The sequence below is a fragment of the Lepidochelys kempii genome, chromosome 2 (genome assembly GCF_965140265.1).
Source record: "Lepidochelys kempii isolate rLepKem1 chromosome 2, rLepKem1.hap2, whole genome shotgun sequence".
In the NCBI taxonomy this organism is placed as follows: Eukaryota; Metazoa; Chordata; order Testudines; family Cheloniidae; genus Lepidochelys; species Lepidochelys kempii.
The window spans coordinates 176,193,828-176,218,622 of record NC_133257.1 but is presented as its reverse complement, the minus strand read 5'-3'; the positions used below and the strand labels follow the sequence as shown (position 1 = coordinate 176,218,622).

At 41.3% G+C, this 24,795-nt stretch overlaps 1 protein-coding gene across 1 annotated transcript in view; it reads right to left on the bottom strand.

The window, feature by feature from the left end:
* The window catches only part of COA1 (cytochrome c oxidase assembly factor 1), a 67,912-nt gene that overhangs the window by 7,493 nt on the left and 35,624 nt on the right, over positions 1-24,795 (bottom strand). The window contains exon 3 of the mRNA XM_073332818.1: positions 2,745-2,846. Within this exon, the coding sequence (XP_073188919.1) occupies positions 2,745-2,838 (94 nt within the window). The 5' untranslated portion in view covers positions 2,839-2,846. The remainder of the gene's footprint in view (positions 1-2,744; positions 2,847-24,795) is intronic.

The following is a 24,795-nucleotide window of genomic DNA, read 5'->3' as shown; positions in this document are numbered from 1 at the left end:
CGTGCTGACAGCGGGATTTTCAGATGTTCTCAGCACTGGCCTAGCTTCACTATCACTGACCTCAATGAGAAGAGGGTTAGGCTAACACGGAATACTTTTGAAAATCCTACCCTGAATATCTAGTTCCCACCTTAGATTTAAAACAGAGGACTCCAATCTTTTGTTTGTCCACCTCTTTATATTGCTCTGGGAGTGCAACGGGGTTGGAGGCTGTCCCCAGTTGACAAAGAAGACATAAATTAAAATATGTCTAGCCCAAGTTCTCCCATAGCCACTAATGAGGGCAGCAGCTGGCCATTTCCTGAGGGAGGACAGTCTCTTAGGGCCATGGATAGCAGTCAGCCAGGCTGCTTTCAAAACTTTGAGGCCATCCCCAACATAGAAGCAGACTCTGAATCGGGAAGCTGCAGCCTGTCCCCCTTCACCCTGCTTCTCAGCTGTGCACAGTAGACAGTGGTATCTCATGAATATCTTGCCTGAAGTATTAACATAAAATGCCTAACTGTGTGTGAACTTGTATATCTATAGCATCAACCCAGAGCAGGGGTTTCTAAAGGGCACAACAGTTGGCTATAAAGATAACTGTTTATCTCCTCACAGAGAGCCTGAAATTGGAGCTCAGGGGTTTGTAGTTACAAGAAACTTCCCGATTATTGTGTGTCTGAAACTATTTCAGCATGACACCAAACTTAAATGGTGGGAGCAGTGGAGGTGGTTGGGTTGTTTTCTCCCTGGCACTGTCTTTGGGGCTCTGACAAAGCAAAGAGAATCTTTGTAGAAAAGGTCCAGAACAGGAACAGTTATACATAGCAGATATATAAGGAAGTGATGTAAACCACTGGTACAGCAAAGAGAGAAGTCAGAGGATCCTAGAGTCCAATGCTACTTAGCTATTTAATCTACAATATGAAGGAAGTCCCAGAACTTCCTTGCACTTCAGTCATCTTGGCTGTACACATAAAGATGAGGAAGGGGAACCAGAACTTCATTGAATCCACATGATTGGTATTGGTGCTTAACAAGCCTTTACGGTTAGAGATATGAAACTGTATTAGCTTGTGAGTCAAAGTAGCAGCTTCTGTTTCTGTTTGATGCTAATGAAGAGGGTAACTCTCATTAAAGGCTGTACTTTAGTGATTAAAAGCCCAGTTGGCTTGTAATCAAAATATCAGAAACAGTATGTGGTTATCAATATCACACCAATGCAATGGTCCTTAATAGGCCATGCATATTTCATTTGAACACTGCATCAGACAATGGTTTTAATGATGATCAATAGCAACATAAATTATTTGGATTGTTCAGCTAAATGATTTGGGAAACTAAGGAGGAGTTTTCACTCACTCTGCTAATGAAAGTAAATCTATTTCAAGAGATGTTAAGAGAAAATGCTAATATCCCTGTTAAATCCAGCTTCTCTATTTTAAAACATGTCAGACTTCTCAATCTGCCTGAGTTGCAATTCAGAACTCAAGTGCATGAATTGTCCGAAATAGAAGACGGCTTTCCAATGTTGTCCAATTTGTTGTTAAAATATGTCAAATGAAGGGAAGGTTTCACAACTACTGAGGGCTTCATAAAGGGGTTTGGCCACTTTATGCAAGGCCACTTGATGCAAGGCTAGGCAAAAAGCAATATAAATGGATAGTAACTACAGTAGAACCTCAGAGTTATGAACCCCAGAGTTATGAATGGACCAGGCAACAAAGCATGTCATTTGGAACCAATCAGGCAGCAGCAGAGACCAAAAAAAGCAAACCCAGTATAGTATTGTGTTAAATGTAAACAACGACAAAAAAAAGTTTAAAAAAAAAATCTCACAAGGTAAGGAAACTGTTTCTGTGCTTGTTTCATTTAAATTAAGATTGATTAAAAGCAGCATTTTTCTTCTGCACAGTAAAGTTTCAAAGCTGTATTAAGTCAGTGTTCAGTTGTAAACTTTTGAAAGAACAACCATAATCTTTTGTTCAGAGTTACAAACATTTCAGAGTTACAAACAACGTCCATTCCTGAGGTGTTCAGAACTCTGAGGTTCTACTGTACAAGGGAAAAGCATGAGACCCAGTGGACTAGAGCGGTCAAATAAGTGGAAACCAAGCCTGTTGCTTCTGGACTACTAAATGTCTGGAAGTCAAATTTAGTAAAAAAGAAAATCCAATTGCTTGAACTAATAACGTTAATAATTCTCAGCCAATTAAATATAGCAAGTAGATCTGTCTGTCACCTAATTGACAGCATCATCTCTAGGCTTCCTTCTAAGGCTCCAATCCTGCAACATGCTGAGCACTCTTAACTGCTGTTGACTGTCTTCAACAGATGTTGATGCTCAGGACCTCACAAGATCCATTTTGAGGGAACGGCACCATAAACTGGATGTATTACAATTCTAACAGGTTCACATTTCCCTATTTAAGTGGTGGTCTCCTGCCCTTTCCCCCACATTTCCCAACAATGACCATTTTTAAAATCTAATTAAGAATAGAAACCTTCATCTGTTTTTAAATAAATCCTTCTGAGACTAAAGTAACCGTGCTTCAGAGAGAACTAGTATTGGAATTAAAGCCAAGGCTACAAAATGAGGGACATTGCACTGGCAGGTGTGATTAATAAAATCTTTTAAGCTCTGCTGCTCTTCCCTCCCATCCATGTTTATCAGAATCTGAACTATTCTTATTTGTCAACTGTACAAAGGGGAATGATGTGGAGAGGGCAGAAATAAGGCTGCTAATAGCAACAGGACTTACTTTGCATAAGATAATACATCACAGCACATCCCCCACCACTTAACAGCCCCAGATAAATAGCCATTTGCTGTAGTTTTCTTAAAGAGGCTGGCATTTTTCCCCCTAGAAAGAGAAAAAAGAGAGAGACACACACATTTATTGTATGAGAAAAACTAAGAGATTGGTTTGGGTTTTTTTGCCAAAGTTCTTTCAGTATCCCAGCAAAATAAGCCTGAATGAAATCACCGCATGTAGCAATCAAGCGCTCTCTGGGGCCCCACCGTGCATCCAGAGGAAATCTGTGATGAGAACGGAGCAAACTGGGCACCTAAGCAGGACAGAATATGTTTATTCACTTCCTTTTGCGATGCCACCACTTCACTAATTGCCAAGAAAAAAATGACCTCCCTGGTGTGGCTGATGGCCAGAAACAGAGCATATTGTTCTCGCGACTTACCATACATACTCAGTAACACAGTGCAAGTATTCAGGTTTGAGGGGCCAGATTTATCCCTAGTGTAACTCCCCTAAAGTAAATATGCTTGCACCGGAGTCAGTTTGGCCAGAAGTCTTAAGCTACAGAGCCAAGCTACAGCACTGCCAGTAAATATAATGTTGCTGAGGTTTGAGTTTGTTGGGCTTTTTTTTTTTAAGCCACTGGTAAACAGGAAGATTCTTGCAATCCTATTCTTCTCTAATCCTTTTCCTTTTACCATCCTGCCCATTTGATGAGTCATGGTTGTTGTATCTGTCTGAATGACACAGCAGAGTAACAACTACTTCCTAAAGAGTCAACCTAGTAGTTCTCTGGCTTGGTTACCGAAAAGTATTGCTAAACCATATGGCCAGGAGAATCCTATCTAACGCTCTTCCCCAAGTCATTCCTTCAGCGCAGGATGGGCCATAAACAAGCATCTGAATAGCTGTTTCCTAAAGTGTTTCCATCACAAAAACGTGATAATGGACTGTTGGGGAGGGAACGGTCTGATGATAATTTCAAATGTCAAGCAGTCTTGTTGACTGAAGTGTGTAAATTTCTGGAGTTAATGTGGATGTTACTACTGGATGCTATGATAGGTTATAAAATTAGAGGTCTTAAAGGTTTCAAGCCCAAACCTTTGCCCTGCTGAAACTCTGCAAATGGACTGTTGGCTAAAGCTGTTTAGTGAAGCATAGCACAAAGCCAATTACAGAAATATGATTGAGACAAAGCCGCTTAATACATCTTATGAAAATTGTCTGCATATCTCCCAAGAATGCATTAGTCAGACCTTGCTTCACCTGAGGAACCACAGTTTCAGAGCGTGGAGTGACAAACAAAGGAACGCTTTTCCATACTGCTACGAGCTAGTGTGTGACATCAGCATGATGTCTGGTATGTTCCATATCCTGCCTCAGAGATTGATTATTTGCCTGAATTTCCTATCCTATCCCCTCAAATTTTCTAGCTGAGGGAAAGGAGGAATTTAATAATTAACCCAGATATCACTTTTGTCTATTGCCTAATGTGCATAAACAACTTGTAACTGGTTATTGTTACATTGTACCATAGCATTTTAAAGTCATCTTTGCCAATTAGATCACTATGTTGAAAAGTAATTTCTTACATGGAAGAACTGTCCTGAAATCAGAATATTACATAATACTTTTGTAGCCACAGCACTCTACAAGTCCTCCTATAATATAAATCTTCAGAAGAGCCCTCTTAAGTAGGCAAGTATGCTCATCATTTTACAGATGACGCAACTGAGGCAGAAACTTCATGTAACTTGAAGTACCCATAAGAAACCAGTTTCAGAGCTGAGAACAGGCCCCAGGTCTGCACTCAGAACATTAGAGCATACCAGCAATCCCAGCCTCTCCATCCTCCAACCCTGCCTATCCCACCTTTCCCATGCAGGCTGTTGCTGACTCGTTCGAAGAGACAATAGATTTTTGTTTGGTTTTGACTCCCCTCTCTAACTCTTGTCCCCTTCCTCTGTCATTGCCCCCTTCTCTAGCTCCTCTGCCTGCACAAGTGAGCCCCCATCTCCTCTTCTTCCTGACCTATATTTCCCCTAGTCTTGCTCACTTTTTCCCTCAACCTCGCATGCTACTCAAGTACCTCACAGAGAATGGAGATAATAAAATTCTTCTTGTTGAGAAGTGGTAATAGAGGATTCACAAGGGTGTACTCTTCTGAAAGGAAAAGCAGAACTTCTCCCAAATATATTTCTTAATGCAATTTTCTGCAAGAAATACCTCATGGTGTATGTTTGTGTAACTCACATTTCTTATTATGGCCGACTTGGTGTGCTACCCAGTTCTTTGTTCTTTCTTGTTCCCATCAGCCTATTAGGATGTTTGCTCAACCAGACATACAATAAACTGGCCAATGCTACCACTATTTTAGCAAAAAAAAAAATCTGTCTTTGATCTGGAAAGCTGATCATTGTGTAACATGCTGTGACCTGAGGCATTTGTTATGTTCCTTTCAAAACCGTGGCCTAGAACTGCCAGGCATAATTTTCTTCTTGCAGTGAAATTCAAGGTAATCGTATACAAATGTCTGTGCCTAGTGGGCACTGTTGATAGCTTGCTGAAGAAAATAGAAAGACACTGAAATCTAGAACCAGTAAGCATCATAAGTAATTCATATCAGTCTTGCATAAACTGTAGTCAAAGATCTGCTACTTGCAACCAAAATGTCTGTGGTTCATTAGGCATCACGGTCCGATCAATTCTCAAACAAGTGTTATGGAGAGAGAGAGCAAGAGGCATCCATGTCAATTAATGGGATACCTATTTTATAACATCTGCTATAATATTCACCGTTCTTTACACCCAGTGGATCTGGTTATACATCTCTGCTAGGTCGCAGTCTACACAAAAACTAACATTTCCCTCTTGTGAACTTCGAGGAAGCAAGAGGCTCAGCTGCTTAAATATCACTAATGATTTAAAAGATGAGATTCACAAATGCCACTTGGCAAGAGTGAATTATGAACTCAATAGTTACTGCAGCCCTCAATCACAACATCTATCTGAGGAACTTATATTCTCCCCCTCCCCCATCAGCAGAGTGTCTGAACACTTCACGATCTTCAACGGATCTATCCTCACACCACCCCTCTAATGGCAGAGCGGAGTTTCCCAAATCCTAGCCTAGCACCCTAACCCATCCTCCCACACACATCTTGTCTGTTGTGATGATATATCCCTGGGACAGTAAGTTACAGTAGGATATTCAAAAGGCCAAAGCTAGCTAGTTCTTTTTACTTCTGGGGGAATTCTGCACCACTGCACAGGCACAGAATTCTTTGCTTCCCTGCAGAAAAATGACTTCTGAGGGGAAGGAAAGGGAAGCCGCAAAAGTAGTTAGCTGCCCCTCCCCAGCAGCCTGGAGCAGCTGGCAGAGATGTAAATCAGCATGGAGGGGGTAGGGGGTTCACATGTGGGGAGATGACAATCACTGCCAGGGAGTGGGACTGAGCGGGCATGTGTCAGACAGTGAATGAAAGAGACCCTGGCTCGCTATTGCAGCACACCCAGCGTGGAGGGGCAGGGCTTTGAGGTGTTTGGAGGTAGGAGGAGGCAGGCTCTGTCCCCTCAGGCAGAGCATAATGTAGCAGCCTGTCTGCTTAGTCGTTCCCATTCTTAGTGAATTCCCCCAGGAGCATAAAACACATTGTAAATGTTTTAAGGCTTCTTTACATTGCCAGAGTGGTGTAAAGGTTCATAATTGTAAATGACAGTATGGCTTTATAAACTGTGAGTTTGATACCCCAGCCCTCACTAGCTTTTCAGTTGCCTATGATGTAATACTGAGCTAATGGCTGCATATATTTGTTGACTAATAACTAGAAATAAAGGATCAGACCTAGCTCCATTACTGTTTGACAAAGTGGATTTGGATATTTCCTCCAATGCTACCCACTCCCATTCTCCATCCATTGTACTGCAGTTTAAATAAATTACCAAAATAATTAAAATTGGCGTGATTATATTTATATTATTTTGACAAATAAAATATGCAGAATTTTGCAATAATGTGTGCAGAATTTTTAATTTTTTTTGGCCCAGAATTCTCCCAGGAGAATCTTTTAAAGCATATTTTAACAAGTCTCCAAAAAGCTGAAAAGAGAATTCTGATCTCTCACTTCCTTAGGTAGCACCACAATTCAGTCAGCTACCATCTACACTGTAAGTGTATTAGACCATAAGTTTCTTGTCGTGTTGTCAGCTGATGGATGGTGCGATCAAGGCATGCACATGCAACAGGGGCTTTTGGAGAGAACTTTTCAATAGCAATTCAGGAACTTGTTTGTTGGGAAAACTACATCCTGCTGTGCCCCTGTTCTGTGGTAAGGGTGTAAATTTCCATGAAATTTTATTATTTCACTCACCAGGGGTTAATTTCCTTTCCCTAATCAGGATGACTACCTGTGAACTTTCAGGCTAAAAGATCCCATGAGAACATTTTACACCCTTAACCAAGCAATAACTGGTGATGTTTTAAGTGTGGTCTATAAAATACAAGTGAGAAATAGGATTTTGGGTTCCTGAACATGTATTAAGATATGAATATTAACAAAGACCAGTCGTCAGGATTGTCATGCTAGTTCTGCTAGCTATCTGGTTTTTTGCTAAGATTAATGAGGGGTGTGGAGGGAATCGTGCTTTGTGGAAAGTAGCAAACAACTTGGGAACCCTGTGGTCTGTAAAGGTATCTCGGAAAGAGCGAGAATGTACATGTCATTCACAGCACAGGGAGTAACAGTAACAAGGCGGAAACAATGAGTTTCTGAGAATCTAAGCCGGCCCTATAAGCACAGCAACCTGAAGTTAGGATATTGGCAATGAATATTTCTACTTCACTGTTACCGGCCATTTTCTATAAAGATGTCTTCACAGCTAGGGTAGGAATCTGTTAGACCACTAAAGGGCATGTGAGTCAGCTTGTGAAAAACAAATGCAGATTTCTTCACAATTACTATTGAAAAGCACAAGTTCCAAGAAGACTGACACAAAAGGAGGAAGTGACCTACTTTGCAGGAAGAGTCTTTAATTTTAATATCAAGAGGAAAGCTAGGTTGAGATTCATGCACATGAAAGAATACTGAATAGGCAGTATCAAAAAAATGGATGTATGGCTCTCACCAGAGAACCAGTCTGAAAGCACAGCCTTCTAATTGCTGGGCAACTTTATTTCACACAATCAAAATGTAATGTAAAGATCCAGGCCCAAGAGACGGTGATGGTTAGGGTTCAGTTTGAAGCTGAGACCAACTCAGGTTTGGAGTTCTATAGCACTGAAATATAATAAGCCCAGAGTGGTGATAATTGCACAAGTTCATTTCAGCTCTCTCAAATGGTGGAATTCTCTCAAAAGCAGCTGTTCCCATGAGACTTTGGCTTGTTTTGAATCTGAGCTGGAGGACCTTTAGAGAGAAAGATGGTTGGCTTCAGGGAGGCCCTGACACTTGAGGAGGTTTAGATTTTAGACTCTGATATATATGCACCTCTCTGATTATTTATTTAAGACCTTTATCTTTCTATCTTCATTGAGGTTGGCCAAACATTCCTCCTCCTCCACAGGTGCGGTAGAGAGTAGCATTGAAACAAAGGGCACTTTCACCAGGGTGTGTGTGTATATAACATCTTATTTGTACATGTCTCAAATTACAATCACTGAAGTGACAAAACTCAGAATCTTAATTCTTTGGGGACAGGGGCTATCTTTTTGCAGTTTATACAGTTACTAGCACAGTAGAGCTCTGATCCATGACTGGGGTTCCAGGAACTAGTGCAATACAAATATAATAATGGAAGCAATCACACTGAAGACTGAGGGAGCTGCACAAAACCTAATGTAATCATTGCATTAATTCTCCGACCTGCTCACTGGCCCCATACTTGTGTGGAACACAAGCATACATAGGTGTGCCATAAATCCAGTCAGCCACTGGAAACAGTGCTGTTTTAAATGAGCAGAGTGGCACCTGCACTTTCTCTGTGGCCAAATGTTGAGATCTGAGGCATTTGGTGTCGGAAATCAGGTGACTTATTTAGGTGCCCAAGTATGCTCTGAGTGCCTACATTCAGGAAGCTGACACTATGTCCTACTCATTTTTTTGAAAATCCCTCTGCCTCTTCAATTCAGCAACTCTCTGAATTAGAACTTGATCAGGTTACAGAGTCAACTTTTGGGAAAACAAGTCACTTAGGTATGGAGGACACACAAGATCAGGGAGATGGCCAGGAAACCCCACATACTGTACATCTCCTCATGTATTTCACTCTTACCAGCTAGTGACAAATTCAGCTTACCCAAAAGAATGAGATGGAAATAACTGTCCATGACTCTTGTAAGACGAAACAGTGAGTTGTTTGGTATGTACAAGGCAGCTGGGTCTGATCCGGTTTCTCTCCCAATAACGTATCTGGAGACACCGGGCTTCAGAGATGGCTTGTTGGTAATGCCCACAAAATACTTTCTTCCACGGTGTTGTCACTTAGCGGGGGAAGTATAAGTAGATGCAATAGGTCTGCTTCAACAGTAATATTTTAATTCACTGTTTTTCCGCATATCTTCACTGACATTGTGCTAGTGCATTTTGAAATGCAAATGCAGACTTTGCACAAGTTACTTACCTTGAGCAAAAGCTCAATCACTTAAGTTTACAGACTATCAACATGAAGAGTAACAAGGGGTGGTTTTTTTTTTTAATTCTTCCCCATCCCGTTTCGGGAGGAGTACTTTTGACTTTTACAGAAGTAGATATGCTGACTTGACTTTGAAATATTCTTACCAGGGGTCCACAGACTCTTCTCTAGAAGCTGAAAATGCTTCCAAGGGTTAGCTCTCCATATAACAGGGAGATAACTAGACCCCAATTGGTGAAAGGATTGTGTGCTCTTTCTGGTGAATTTTAGCCTATTTTCTGCCTTCTATCTCTAGTTAATTAACTATAATATCTAGGGTAGCCAACATAATTATTAAGAATTCATAATAGCCACCCATCCCTCTATCAACTCTTGCAGATATAGCACACCTAGGGAAATGCACTAAAATATAGGAGCATGAATGCATCATTAAATAAGCTAAAGATGGGTTTCTTTTCCATTTTCCCCTCCAACTTTTTTAGCTTTCTTCCTCCTCCCTCCCTCAACCTCTTCTCCTTTATGTGCACTTTCATATTCTCTCTCATCTTCATTTATTTTTATTCATTGTCTTTCATAACCTCCTTCCTTACCTCCCCCACCATTACCTGCTGTTCCCTCTCTTTTATTTATATATATGTGTGTGTCTGTCTGTATGTATGTGTATATACATGTATGTTATGCTGTCTCCTTTCCTTTTCTTTCCCTCAGCTTTCTGTATTCACACCATCCCCCATGTATTCACTCCTTCCCTAGACTACTCTTCTATTCTTCATTGGCTTTCTCCCATTTCTCAGACTTTTTCTTTCTTCTAGTGCTACCTATCCCCCTTTCCATTCACTGCTGTGCCTTCCCCCCTCCTTAGTCTTGCCAGGCCCCAAGTTACCCTTCTGTAAAATGGATTTTGTCTACCTCAGTGGGGACAAGGGGACCAAATCCTTCTGTTTTTTCTCCCAAATCCCACTGATGCACAAAGGTTCCATCTCTAAATTTGCAAAGTGCTTTCAGATCCTAAGATGAAAGGCTTATGTACAGATTAGAGCACGAGAGGAGGGGGGTCCACCGTCGACATTTCTGAAGATAAATACATCTACCACTTACCCATATTGAAACACTATGGATATACTGTAAAGACCTGAAAATAGGATGTGTTACAGGAGAAGCAGGATAATTATAGCTGTAGTGTGACCCATATTTGCTGTTATTAGAGAATGGCATTATAGGTTAATACCTACTAATCTGTCATTAGCAGTCCTAACTGTGTGCCTCTGTTTAAAAAAAAACAAAAACATTAGCTTCTTGTGTTTAAAGGTGAATTACAAAAGATTTAAAGAGTAAGATTTCAGAACAGGAAGAAAGTACTTGTTGTAGTCAGATTTTAAAATGTAACTGGTATGTGTACTTGAACAATATTTGAGATGTTTACCTGAGAAGTCTAAGGTGCAGACTTCCTGGTTTCTCTGCAAGCACGTGTGACATCACAAGAACCATACCCAAAGCTTTGAAAGAATCACTCTGTTCTAAACACTTAATTTAATTCCCTAAATGCCCATGAAAACTGAACAGATACCAACTTGCCAGGCACGTCTATCACAGAACCAGTGAAACATTCCTGCCACGTATTGGCTCTAACAAGAGCCAGTGTCAAAGCACAGCTCTCAAATTACCATAGGAAACTTACTTAGGAAAATGGTGATTATGTTACTTTAGCAACTATCTTGTGCTGTAGATATGAGAGGAAAAATACTGCTTAACAGGAGCTTGAGAGAGATGGTCTGTCAAGCAAGGGACACTTTCATAATGTGATGTATGCATACATCTTATTTGTCCACAGCTCCCTAGAATATGATCACTGAATCTGCAAGACGAGTGATAATTTAAGAGTTCGTAAACCAGTTGAGTGAGAAATCAAAGAAGCTGCAGTGCTTTGAATGCAGTAATAGCTATTTAGTGCTCGGATCTGCTCACTGACTAGACATCTGTGTCCAATACATGATGTGCTACATATACTGATCCAAAATTAAAGGCATTGAGATGCATATATTTTTAATTCAGCAAATACAATCCCAATATGGAAAAATATATAAACAGAAAAGATTTATAAATTACTGTAAAATGATAAATTTTACAATAAAGAGCAAGAAAAACTGAAGAAATTAAAAATTACATATTTCTTTTGGAGAAGTGCCAAGAAGCACCAACAAAAGATCCTGACTAAAGCTGGTCAGGAACTGTCCAAAGAAACAGCTTTTTCATGGAAGATATGGATTCATCCCAATCAATACGTTTGATGGAAATGTATCTATTTAGAAAAAGTTCCTATGAAACACTGGCCAGGGGTCCAACAGAACCCTGCCTAGTTTGCTGCTGGAGACCCCAGGGTTTCCAGGGTCCCTGCTATGGAATCAGGACCCTGGAAGCCCAGATTCAATACTAGCAACATCTATTACAGAAAAAATAGGATTTAGCAAAAATAGAGCTTAAATATATTGCAATTTAAAAATAAGTCTGAAACATCAGCAACATGACATGGTTAACAGGGAATGTGACCTAGAAACACACTACTCTAAGCAGAGAGGCAGCTACTCTATCATATATTTAGAAAATTCCTCTACAACCTCAGGTACTTCGTTCAGACAGACTGAAGTTGGGAAGTTCATAGACTGAGCTTGTGAGATCAGATGTGAAGGTCAAAGAGGAGCAGGAAAGTGGCAAGGAAACTACCCCACACACGTCTGGCCATTTTTCACACGCTCAACATCTGTTGTCAGTACCTTGACTTAATCTAAAGAATGATATAACTTCATTCATGGACCATGTAAGGAAAAGGGTGTGTTGGTCGCCAAAAGGCAGCTGGTTCTGAGTCAGCTTCTCTCCATAAAAGGAAGCATTTCAGAAATGTATTGTTACATTATTTTTATGGCCTCTTCATTTATTCATTGAATCTTAGATACTTGTGTGGCCTCAAATGCCATAGTATCTAAGCAACTCATAATCTTCAATGTCCTCACTACACCCCTCTGAGTTAACTCCCCATTTGCAGATGGGGAATTGAGACAGAGAGAGACTAAGGGTACACCTATGTGGCTAGTGGCGGTGAGCCTCCGCCCACATTGACAAACCCAGATTTGTGGAGCGTCTAGCAATAGCTACGTAGACAACATATTTAAGTTGCATCTTGGGCTACAGCTCAGGCTCTGAAGCTTTCTTTCCCCGCCCCTCCACCCCCCCAGCTATTTTTAGCACCGTAGTGCAAGCCCAATTTGGTTGTCCCAGGCTCGGAGGCTAACGCAGCTGGGGGCTGTGGAACGTACCCTCAGTGACTTGCTCAAAGTCACACAGGAAGTCTATGGCAGGGGCAAGAAATTGAATCTGGGTCTCCTGGGCTAGTGATTAGGACAGTCACACTGGTCTCCTCCTTCCTCTCCCGCAATGACGCTTACCACCCTGCGAAAGAGGCCCCTTGCCGAACAAAGACAGAGTTCACTTTTTACAGTGAAGTTACATTAGGCAGATGGAACCTCGGCTCCTTGATGGAACTATTACAATTTTACCCCAGCCCAGGATCTGACCCCCAATCTAAAGTATTACAGTCCTGTTTCGGGGTCTGCAAACAGCATGGCACATTCTTAAATATTGTAAGTGGGTAAGATTTTCAAAAGTGGCAAGTCAGTTGTGGGGCCCCAGTTTGTGGGTGCTCAACCTAAGATATCTTAAAGGGGCTTGATTTTCAGAAAGCACTGAACAGTTTGAAACTAGGCCCTTGACACTCTCTCAAGTCAGGCACCCAAATGTAGTTGCATTTGAATAGGCTAGCCAATGGCATTTATTATTCCCCTTATATCAATGCTATAAAACTTCCAAGCATTTGTTTCTTGGGTTTTAAATGTTTGTTCATCATAAATTCCAGTATTTACAAATAAGTTTGTCCATAAGGTGTGTTTATACTCTATTCCAAAAGAACGTTTAAGTTAGCTGGAAATCATTCCTTTAATTACAGTGGAAGAGACTCATCCCCACAGACATCCCAAATTGAAGACTGTACAGGAAACACTTTTGTTTTCCACCATAAAGAGATAAATATTTCCATATGTATGTTTTCTTATTTTTCCTGATCTCCTGTTCAATCCCATACTGCCATCTCCACATTTCTGCGGGTGCAGAGAGCTGAGATGGTGATACAATCACTATAGAAAAATGTTGTTTTAAAAGATCTCAAATTAGATATGAAAGCATTTGATACAAAAAAAGAAGTGTCTGTGTCCCATTAAGTATTACATCTATTTATGCCTTAGGTAATTCATATGGAGGAAGTGAAGGTTGGGCAGGGAGCTGTCAGGACTCCTGGGTTTTATTCTCAGTTCTGGTTCTGACTGACTCACTACGTAGCTCTGGCCAAAATCTTAACCTTTCTGTGTCTTAGTAACCACGTGTAGAAACGGGCATACTAATGCTTACTGTTGGGATTGTTTGTGAGGCTTCTGTGTATGTAAAGTGCTTTGAGTTCCTAGAAGGAAACCCTTTTGAGTGTGAGTTGTTTAAGTATAATATGTACATTATAAAGGGACACAACTGCTTGCTTCAGCAGCAAAATATAATAATTGCCCATGGAGGGGGGAAGGAAATGGGACACCTTGAAAATAAAAATCAAATGGCATGGAGGTATGTTATTAAAGGAGCAGAATAATTATAGTAGCTGTAGTTTGTACTTATTAAAGAACTGACGAGCCTGTAAACACTTTGTTACTAATCAGTGACTATGTTTCTTAATTGTATTCCTCTGTAGACAGGCACAAATGCAAAGGTGGGGAAAACAGTCACACCTTCTTTTAAGTCAGTTTGGAAGCTTAATGTGTTTGTTTTTTTCATCGCTTGGTAATCTGTTTGTGTACTTCCTGCTAGTATCTCTTCCAATTGGTTCTTCCCTAATTAACATAATCTAGCTCTTATATAGAACTATTTCATCAGTAGATTTCAAAGATCTTTACAAAGGATGTCCATACCATGAGCCCCATTTTACAGATGGGGAAACTGAAGCACAGATTGGTGATGTGACTTGCTCAAGGTCAAGGTCAAGCAGCAGAGCCAGGAGTAGAAACCAAGTCTCCCCAGTCCGAATCCAGTGCTCTAACCGGTGGGCCACTCTGCTCTAGGGACATAAGAAATAACAGGCCATATTCAGACATAGTGGAAGTAGGAGCAACTTCATTGAAGCCTCAATTGATTCCAGTAGAGTTGCATCTGTTTATATCACAGCAGAATTTGTTCTATTGTGTCTTGTCTTCTTCCTCTCTGAGTTTATGCAGATGACAAAAGAAAATTGGGGGCGGGAAGCAATTGTTTGCCTGCTTCTTCAAAAAAAAACATACACTCTCTAAAGTAGACAGATGCCTTAAAACCAGATCCAGGCCATCAATTCATCTTTTGAGTTCAGCTGAAGCATATAAAACACTCTCAGGCTCTGCTCTAATGGTTTTTGACATTGTCAGGCCCCATTCAGTGAACTACTGCCTTCTAACCAACTTGACAGCAACTATTGTTCTACATTTATTAATACCACACGTGCTATCTTCAGAATGACATATTCCAAGGCCAGGCCTCAGCTGTGCTCAGCTCTTACTGCAACAATGTAAGACAACTGCGCAGGCCTCCTGCTGATAAAAAATAAATAAATAAAATTAAAATAACTGCTTTTAACGTGCGACTGACTCATCTTTTTACATTTCAATCACTAATTTCTTCCCAGTGCCTTGAAATTCTGACCATCTCTTCTTATAAGTTTTCTTTTTTGGCTTCTCAAGGCAAGGGTTCTCTTCAGTCCTTTCAGGGTTTGTTTATATGTTTAAATAAACTCAAGTTCCAGAAATGTGAATCTACAAAATAATTAAACTTCAGAATATTTTTACCCCCTTTTATTTTAATGTAGATGCTTTTCTACAAGGATCCTAGTCTCTGCTACAGGTTTTTTTTTAATTCAATGAATTGTTTACTTTATCAATAATCTGTTGATGCACATCACAGAACCAGAAGTGTTTGGTTAGCAGCGGGGGGAAATCAATAACGTCAAGCATTTGGCAGCTTTGTGCAGAGGAAATCATTTGTATTCTTGGTTTAAATCGATGACCCTGGGTTTTTTTTGCTGCTCCAACAGGAAATTACAATTTCATTTCTTTGGATAGTGTCTTCTGCAATACATTTGCACATGTTCAGGGGAATACAATACAGTAGCCCTAGTAAGTGCTTCTGTGGTGATGTTTTGTTTTAATTTTAAAGACAATGTATTCTACAAACTATACTACACTTTGGTACACAGATCTCCAAGCTGCAGACACTTCGTTTTATCATGAATATTCTTCCAAATAATCAAAGTATCGGAGAGACTTCTCAGTTTCTAAAAGCACTATCCAAAGGTGAAGAAAAGCCCTTTAGACAGGATTTAATAACTAGCCAATGAATTACACTGCATGCAAAGCAACATCTTTGCAAGTCAGCAAGATGCTCTAGTATTCCAAATGTAACCTGCCATCCCCTGTGATAAAAATTTCAGTTGCAATCCTTTCACGCTACTCAGACCAACTGATGCCAGTGTGGATGAGCAATACTGGTGTTCACTTGAAGCGAGAGAGAGAAATTTAGCTCTAAAGTGTTAAGTTCAATTTTATGAAAACACCAGTCTCCTCTAGCTACCCTACATTATACACTAAACACTTAAAACCCTGCTGCTCTTGTCAATGTCTTACCCCTACTTCCCATAATGCTCTTCCAAAGAGGTAAAATTGTTGGAATCTATGGTAATACGTAAAGCACCAACACTTAGGCTTGACCAATCTCTTAGCTTTTCCTCTCATCAGGTTTGTATCCGCCATTTCCTACTAGGTGCTGAAGTTGGCAGACACAATTGCCTCCCCCTTTCAGCCGGTGTTCATCACTTTCCTGCAATGTGAAAAGACTGCCAACTCTGACGTTTGGTATTCCCAGGCAACGCCCAAAACCGAGTACTCTAGCTTGTAGTACAATAGAATGGTATTGCCTTACTGGCAGGGCTGGGTTCTCCTTGCACTTCACTCTGCCCATTACTCATCAAAACAACTTTTGACTCTGAAAAACACTTCTATAACCTTGGGAATCTTTTCATCTGTTCAACAGGTTGGATCAAGATTAGATAGAATAAAATATTAATTGTTAAACATAGCCCCCACCTTCCCCATTTACTATGTACCTTACTGCCTTTTTTTCATCTTGTTTGTAGCAGCCCTTCTATGCTCCCTCTTCTTCTGGCACAAAGTAGAAATACTCGTTTTCAGGGGGTATTTCAAAATTATTATTAGCTACGTCATGGCTGGCCTCTCCTGATGTAACACACCAGTTCCATTCTGCTTGGAGTATGCAAACTGGAAGCAACACACTGCTGTTAATCCCCTATTTTGTTTGTTGTAAATTCTCAGGCCTAAGGCTGGCCACCCTGATCCCTCTCTAAGATGGTTTAATAGCTTGTAGTAGAATGGTAGTCATGTTCACCTTATTCCCTCCCTTAGGACTCTAGCCACTCTAGCTTTTCCAAGCCCTGCCAGCTCTTCCATCATCCAAAGTTAGAGCACCCCTTACATCATCTCAGTTTGCGGCATGTCCACACGCACTTGCTCTCTGCAGTGTCCAGCTGCTAACTGACAGAACAAACAGGGGTTCCGCTTTGAGGAACAAGCCTGGTATCCATTGCTCAGCTGACTCTGTTCTACTAAGTGTATTAACTCTGACAAACTTACAGTGTGTGTTTCTCTTCCCCCTTGAGATGTCACAAGGATAAGGTCATCCTTGCAGGTTGTACAGTGCTGACTGGAACCTTTCAACATCACAGCTAAACATGTTTTAAATTGGGAGGGTGAGGGGGGAGAGAAAAGGGAAAATAAATTGCTCATTCCATAAATATGAAAAGGTGGGTTTGGTTTTATGCCTATGACTGATAGAGCAAAATTAGGATTATATAAAAAAGATAATGAAAACCTGTGGAGTGACCGATAGCATGGTGTACACAAAGAGGAGTGGATTTTCTGCTCACAAAAGAGGCCGCTCTGTTATACACAGTACGGTGTACACCATAATCAAAGTCTCTTGAAGTGGTGAAGGGTGTGTTTTGTGACTAATGCATTTCACTAGTGTGACAAGCCACTTTCATCATGCAGGTTGACTTTACTAGATAAGTAATTTAAAAAAAAATTAGTTTCCAGAGCATGTACCATTGCCCTTTTAAGGCTGTGTTTCTCTGCATGCAGAAACTGGTTGGGAATCAAAAATGCTGAAAAACCTAAAAACTCCACTTTGCTTCAAAACAGAAATTGTGTTCTCTATAACCCATGGTCTTTGAGGTTTTTCCTCAGGAGCCAAAACGTGTGTCTCATGTGGTTGGTGTTTACAAAAAAGAAAATATAATTCCATATGGGGAACAGAAACTAGATTACACTGCAGGAAAAGAGCTTTAGTGCTGCATAGTTAAAGTTGATTCAGATGAAAAAATTAGATCAAGAGCTGTATACTGAGTTTAGGGAAAAACAGATTACCATTTGGCTCAGTTCTCACATTACAGCTGAGAGCCCAGTCCTGTAATTGTCACATGGTCCCAATTCTTCCTTCTCTCTCTCACTCACACACACACACACGCTCATTTATTCTTGATTTATACTGGTGGAAGTGAGCACAATCTGATCCTGTGTTTGGTAGGAGAGTGTTTGCAGGAGGCAAGCCCTTAGCAATTTATTCAGTTATAGTTAGTTATACAATGAAACATGTAAAAAAAAACAAAATGTATACGCTGCTCCTGCCACCCTTTCTCTCTCTCTCTCTGCTTCTAACCACTAAGCAAATAACTTGTACTCATTGTTTACATTTACAATATTTATAACTAAGAGCTATATTTTGCCATGCTTACTTCCACTGTGATAGCACCTTACTCCAGAAGGGGTCCCATTGTTTTAAATGGGACTCATCACCTAGTAAGGTAAGCCTCTGTGCATGACAGAGTGGCAGTGTAAGGCTTATATGCAGAAAATGGTAACAGTAAGATAGCGAAGTCTGCCTATAGATGTGCAGGGCCCGATTCTCAGTCTGTTCCTGTGCAGAGCCCAAGAACAGGGTTGGAAACGGGGCAAAGTGGGCTTTAAGCTGCATTTTCCCTTTGCCAGTACTCTGATCCAGTATATTCAGGCTTGGGGTTGCTCCAGCTTGCTCTCTGCTTCGCAAAGGCCCAGATAGCCAGAATGGAACGCACCCCTCCCCTAGGCCATTTTGCTTTCCTTCTACTCTCCACCACTGACAACCTCCTATGCCAAGGGCTTGGAGTTGGGCTAGCAAGGGCTGTTTGACACTGGCAGGGGAGCTCCCTTAAGTGGAAGGTTTTCCCCAAGGGGTATTTATTGCTTTTTAAGGACCCTTTATACCAAAAGGTATAGTAGAGATTGGCTCCACAATGTCTGGGTGTCTTGCCGGCCCATGCCCATAAGTGGCTATTAATCACCATATACAGTGTACAGTATTGCTGAGATAAGTGGGAAGAAAGCAACCAATCATTTTTAAAGTAGCCAAAAAGCTACTTTATTTTAAGGGGGAGGGAGGGAAACCATACCCAAATCAGCTCATTAACAGTAATTCAATATGTGCCATTGGTACTTTATGGGACTGAGAGTCTAAGCTGGTACACTGTTGTAAGTAACAACTTGCTCATTAAAAACTGATAGGAATGTTTTAATTAGTCCCATGGTCATGACAGAAAATTAAATCTTGCCTCCACTATCCAGCAGTTACACATGCAGTAAGGGTTAATTATCCGGTAGGAGGCAAACCTGGCAGATGTAGAATTCCACCCCTTAGGAAATGGATACAATATCATTTTTGATGGGCCGATCCTTCTTTAGTCCAAATAAGCCACTGATTTAATATGAAGTCAAGTGGTTTGAGCTTCCTCCTGGCTCCTGCTCCCTTGCATTGTGCCTGAGTTTTCTCAGCCAGGATGGTTTGATTTTTAAAATGCTTCAGCTGTACAATTCAAAGCCAAAAGTGGCATCTTATTGCCAGAAAAGGCAATCACAAATAAGAGCAACGGAACAAGAGAGAAGGCTCTGTGATTTGTAGGCTAAGAAGAGCAGAGGATTGTTAACCTCTAGAGCTTCAGGGGAACAGTGAAAGAGCAAAGCTTTATTCAGGTCTGGCCTTAAACACAAGCAAAGCAAGGGGATGGTTTGATCCCCATGCAAAGAGTAAAATATTGGCTATCCTATGAGTCCTAGAGAGTCCCAGAGCCCAGGTACCAGCGCAAATCTGAATGTCTACAGTGCAATTTTATAGCCCTGCAGCCCAAGCCCCCGTGAGCCCAAGTCAGCTGACACAAGCCAGCCACAGGTATTTTTATTGCAGTGTAGACACCCTAGGGGGCTGGATGTTGCACACACTGTGGGTCTGATCCTCTGGCATGCCCCAAAAGCACAGAGTGCAAGTCAAGTGATGTGCAAAGGTGGTTTAAAGCTCTCCATTGCACTGTCCTGATCCCCGTGCTGCTCTAACTTACAAAGGCCTGCAACAGACACAGGGCCAGAAATGCAGCCCAGGATCAGCACAGTATAGGGGTGTCCCAACCATATCCCCTTCTCTGTAGCCATGTCCCCTTCCCTCTGCTGCATTAGCCGCAGGGAGAGGGCAAGGCATATGTCAACTGTATGGAACTGCAGGATCATCCTTGTGCTCGAGTGATTTCTGCCAGGGGACAGTTTAAAATGGGTTTACGGCCTGAGTATACCCCCGGAGCAATGCAAAGCAGCCTGAGGACCTGGCCTGGTATATTCAGTGTCTAATGCATAATTCTGAGACTGTAGGCTCTTTGGGGCAAGAACTGTCAGTTACACTGTACAATACACAGTGGGGCCATGACTTGGTCAGCCATTAGGTGGTACTGCAATATAACAGAGCAGGCTACTGGATGTATTATTGTTAAACTATCTAATTAAGGATTCGTATTTACAGACTAAGGGCTTGTCTACACTTAAAACATTGCAGCCGCACCGCTGTAGTGCTTCAATGAAGTCACTACATATACCAACAGGAGGGGTTCTCCCATTGGTGTAGGTTCTCCGAGAGGCAGTAGCTAGGTCAATGGGAGAATTCTCCTGTCAACCTAGTACTGTCTACACCAGGGATTAGGCTGGTTTAACTGCGTTGCTGAGGGTGTGGATTTTTCACACCCCTGCTCGATGTAGTTACGACAACCTAATTTCCTAAAGTAGACCACGCCTCAGTCAACTTCCACCTTTGGATCAAAAGGAAAGTGGCAACAACACAGGGCCACAAGGGTGTAGGGTGCAAAGAATGGGGAAGACGATCCTCAGGGATTCAACAAAACCACTCATTTCCTCAACCATAGGCAACACTCGACACTATCACCCCTGCTGTACGTGTGTTTTACCTATGCCTACTTTGCAGCAGGGCTAAGTGTTAGTAATTATGACTAAACATCGCGTTTTGAAATTGCAAAAGTCCCATTATAAACAGCAGGTAGCTAACAACAGAAAAAATCCCCAATTTTGTCCAACCACTTTAAATTAATTGGGGAAAAAAAATGCAGATTTTTCACAAAATTGAACTTCTCCAAGTCTGCAGAAAGAGGGTAACTGACTAATTAGTAATTTCAGTCTTTCTTCTAAATACAACTTCCAACTCCTCAATATAACTTGCATACTAGGAGTCCTGGGTGTCTGACCCTTGCTATGTTTGCAATAATGAATTAATCTACAATGGCCCATATGTTATTACTTGTTTGCCGTTTATTCATTATTCATGAATTAGCCCACCTGAAAATGCATGCATTTTTTTTTCTAGAGGCAGCTACTTGTTTTCAATGTTTGCATGTGTAGCATTTTGCTTACAATGGGACATGCAGTACAGGAGTTGGAGTTTTCAAAAAGAAAATATTATTCATGCTGTAGACAAGATCTCGTCTAAAAAAAATATGAGGGTAAGACGGACAATGCAGGGCAACTTTCAAGATAAGACTAAACAGCAGTAAACCCTTGCCACCACAGTACACAGCATTTACCTGAGTGTGTGTACAGCACCTGGCCCAATCCTGATTGGGGCCTCTGAGCACTACCAAAACACAGATTATAGAAAATAATAAAACAGTACCCCTTTAAAACACCAATAAAGTATCATTCATCCATAGATCTTAAACCCCCTCATCAAGTCACTAATCACCTAAGCCTCAACAATATTCTTTGAAACTTTAGACCTACCCTATTTCTATCAAATCAAGCTCCGACTAATCAATTGTATTCCTTGCTCTCTGCTTTGTTTTTGACAACAGTGCCTTCTGGTAACAACTTACTCTAGCTCTAAGTAGGTATTTCAACTATTAGTTATGTCCCACAGTACATATTACATCACCTTTCTGAGAGACTTGTCTGAACAGTTTCCCTTCTCTTGCTTTATCCCTTTCATAATGTTCTTCACATTCCTCTTTCAATATTTGCTGTTTCTCTTTGTGATGGCATTCAGTCGAAGGTATTTAAGAAAAGGTTACATAGCAAAAGGGTTACTCTTGGAGCTGGTTTCCTCCACTCTCCGAGGGAGAAACGGTAGTGCACAGCTCTCATAAAAACTCAAGCAGTCACTGTTGGTTTGGGGACAGGAGAGGTGCCAACATACAACAGAGTCTGTTGTTTTCCCTGAGAGAGCGACTAACTTAGTGAACAAAGAACAAAAATAGACTTCATATCCAGCATGGTCTGGCTAGGACTGGGAATACAAATACCTGTATTCTATTAGTAACCGTGCCACTTGGCTACTGTGCTCTTTGCTTGTCTAGCTACAAATATTAGGCCCAATACAATGGCCACTGAAGACAATGGTTAAGACTTTCAATGCACATTGAAGTGAATGGATCAGTCCCTTTCTGAGGTTTCATTAATAAATATTTTTGAAGTGCTTTCAGTAGCTCATTGGATGAAATGTCTGGTTCAAAGCCCTCTGAATTAAATGAGTCTTTCCATTCACTCCAATGCAGACTTTGAATCAGGCCCTGTAAGAGCCATGTATACAATAAACTTTTGGGGCAGAGGTTGAAGGAACTGGGTTTGAAGACGGGGTGGGAGGAGGGGAAGGAAGGAAAAGATTTCCCTTCTGACCTCCAGTGCTCAGATCCATAAACTTGAAAAGCTTTAATGGGGGGGGAATTGTATGTCAGGTGATGGTTTTCCACAGACATGGTATAGTAGACTGGGATTATCCTTCCCAGAAGACCAGTAAAAAAAAGGCTGAGCAGGCAGTTTAAACTTTTTGATGAAAGACAAATGGCAGAAAAGTGAGCTGTGATCTAGCTGCCATGCAAAAAACTGCATATTTACACGCCAGCTCTAATGTGATTTCCTGATCCGAGTAGACTGTGTATTAGATTGATCTATATCTTACTGTGTAGATTTCCTGAGAATCAGACTTCATATTGCCAACTTCAAGATATCAAAAATCGTTTGGTTTTGTTGTGTTTTTTTTTTTTTAAAGATTGTGTTTTTTAGGTCAGTCTCGATTTTTTTTTTTTAACTCCTCCTGCCCATCCCCAGGTGTGTGCATGTGACAATTAGTGTTCCCCACTCTCCCACATGTACTGGATAAGGTGATTTTGACACCTGCTCCAGGAGCTCATCCCCCACATCTGCCCGTCTCCTGCCCAGCAATTAATCCTGTCCTCCAGCCCCCCTCAGTTCAAACCCCAGCATCACCACCTCATCAGATCAGCTCCTACCCCATCAACCCCACTGCCCTCAATTCACCCTCCCAGCACTCACTCCATCTGCTCATAACCCAGTATCAATAGCGCCCTCTCACCCTCGGCAGCCCCCCACCCCACCCCTCGGCAGGCCACAGTTCAGCCCTCCAGCCTCCCCTCTACCCCTCTTAGGGCTCTTCACCCTCCCAGGACAGGGGGCTGGTCTCCCACTTCTGGCACTCCCACTGTAAGCTCCACAAGCAGGGGACGGGGAGGCTGACAGCGGGAGCCCCAGATGCCTGAGGCTGACAGCAATTTCTAAGTAAAATTAAGCCGCGCCTGAAAAAAAAAATCCAAATATTTGAGAGTTCTATCACAAGATCACTCAAGAGGCTTAATTTTACTTGGAATTTATTGAGAGGGACGTGATTTCTATCAGACTTTCCTCCTAAATAAGAGATCTTTCCATACTGGTCAGGGAAACCATTATAAACAAACCCTGCTAACACTGATAATCTGTGTGTTTTTAAAACACAACTGTGCTAGGGATCTGATCCAGAGCCCATAGAAGTCAATTGGAATCTCTCCATTAACATCTGTAGGCTCTGCATCAGGACCTATTTGCATTATCTGATTGATTAAATCTAAATAAGGATACGAGTCCATCACAGAGGTCATGGATTCTGTGATTTTTGGTGACCTCTGCAACTTCAGCCCTACATGGCGGGGCCCTGGCTGTCAGCCCCACAAGGTAGAGAGAGTCCCAGGTGGCAGAGTTCCAGCTGTCAGACACTCCCACCCAGGGAGGCGAGGCCCTAGCTGTTGGCCCTCCCCCATCTGGGCAGCAGGGCTTGGACTTACATGAACTATTGTTTATTGACAGCAATCCCTCTGACTTTTACTAAAAATAACCATGACAATATCTTAAGCTTTAAATATATTATAAAATAAATATGATCATCTTCTATTGCTTCATTATTTTCCATCCTCTAGGACCCCAAAACACTACAAATACAGCAAAATGCTGTACAGTAGATGCTAGATGCTTAACTTGTAAGGCTATGTTCAATAACTGAAGCATCCTATATACGGAATAAATTGCACACGACCAACATTCTCAATAAGTTTAGCCTAATACTTTTTATGTTAAAGATTAGGGCAGATAACTAAGTGGTAAAATACCAGACGTTAAAATGGCGAAACACTAATAATGTTGAATCAAAGCCTGGTGTACTATTGATGTTACACAACTAACTTAGTTAAAAGAACAGGAAATTATTAAAGCACATGGGAAATCTCCACTGATTATCCAGGTGGGACAAGTACCTCAAAGTATGCAACATCATAATGAATACTAGAAGTCAGTGCAAGCAGGGACTAGTCTAGTTTCACCAAAAGAGTATGATTAATGCTGGATGGTGTTTCTTTTAGAAGCCTTCTCTAGACTTAGAACTTCAAGGAAGTATAGAATTATTGGGAGGTTCCATTTTCACATTTACTGTAAGAATCAGGGTGGTCAGAGGTTTCACTGATCGTCTCCGCTAGTGTCCTGGACCACTTCAGATGTCCTGAGGATCCTCTGGATCTTTGTATACTTCCATGTGCCCCGGAATCCCCTTCTGCACCCGAAGAGATAATCAGTGGGGAACTGCACAAGGCTGCAGAGTTTTTTCCACTTAGCTCTTTCCC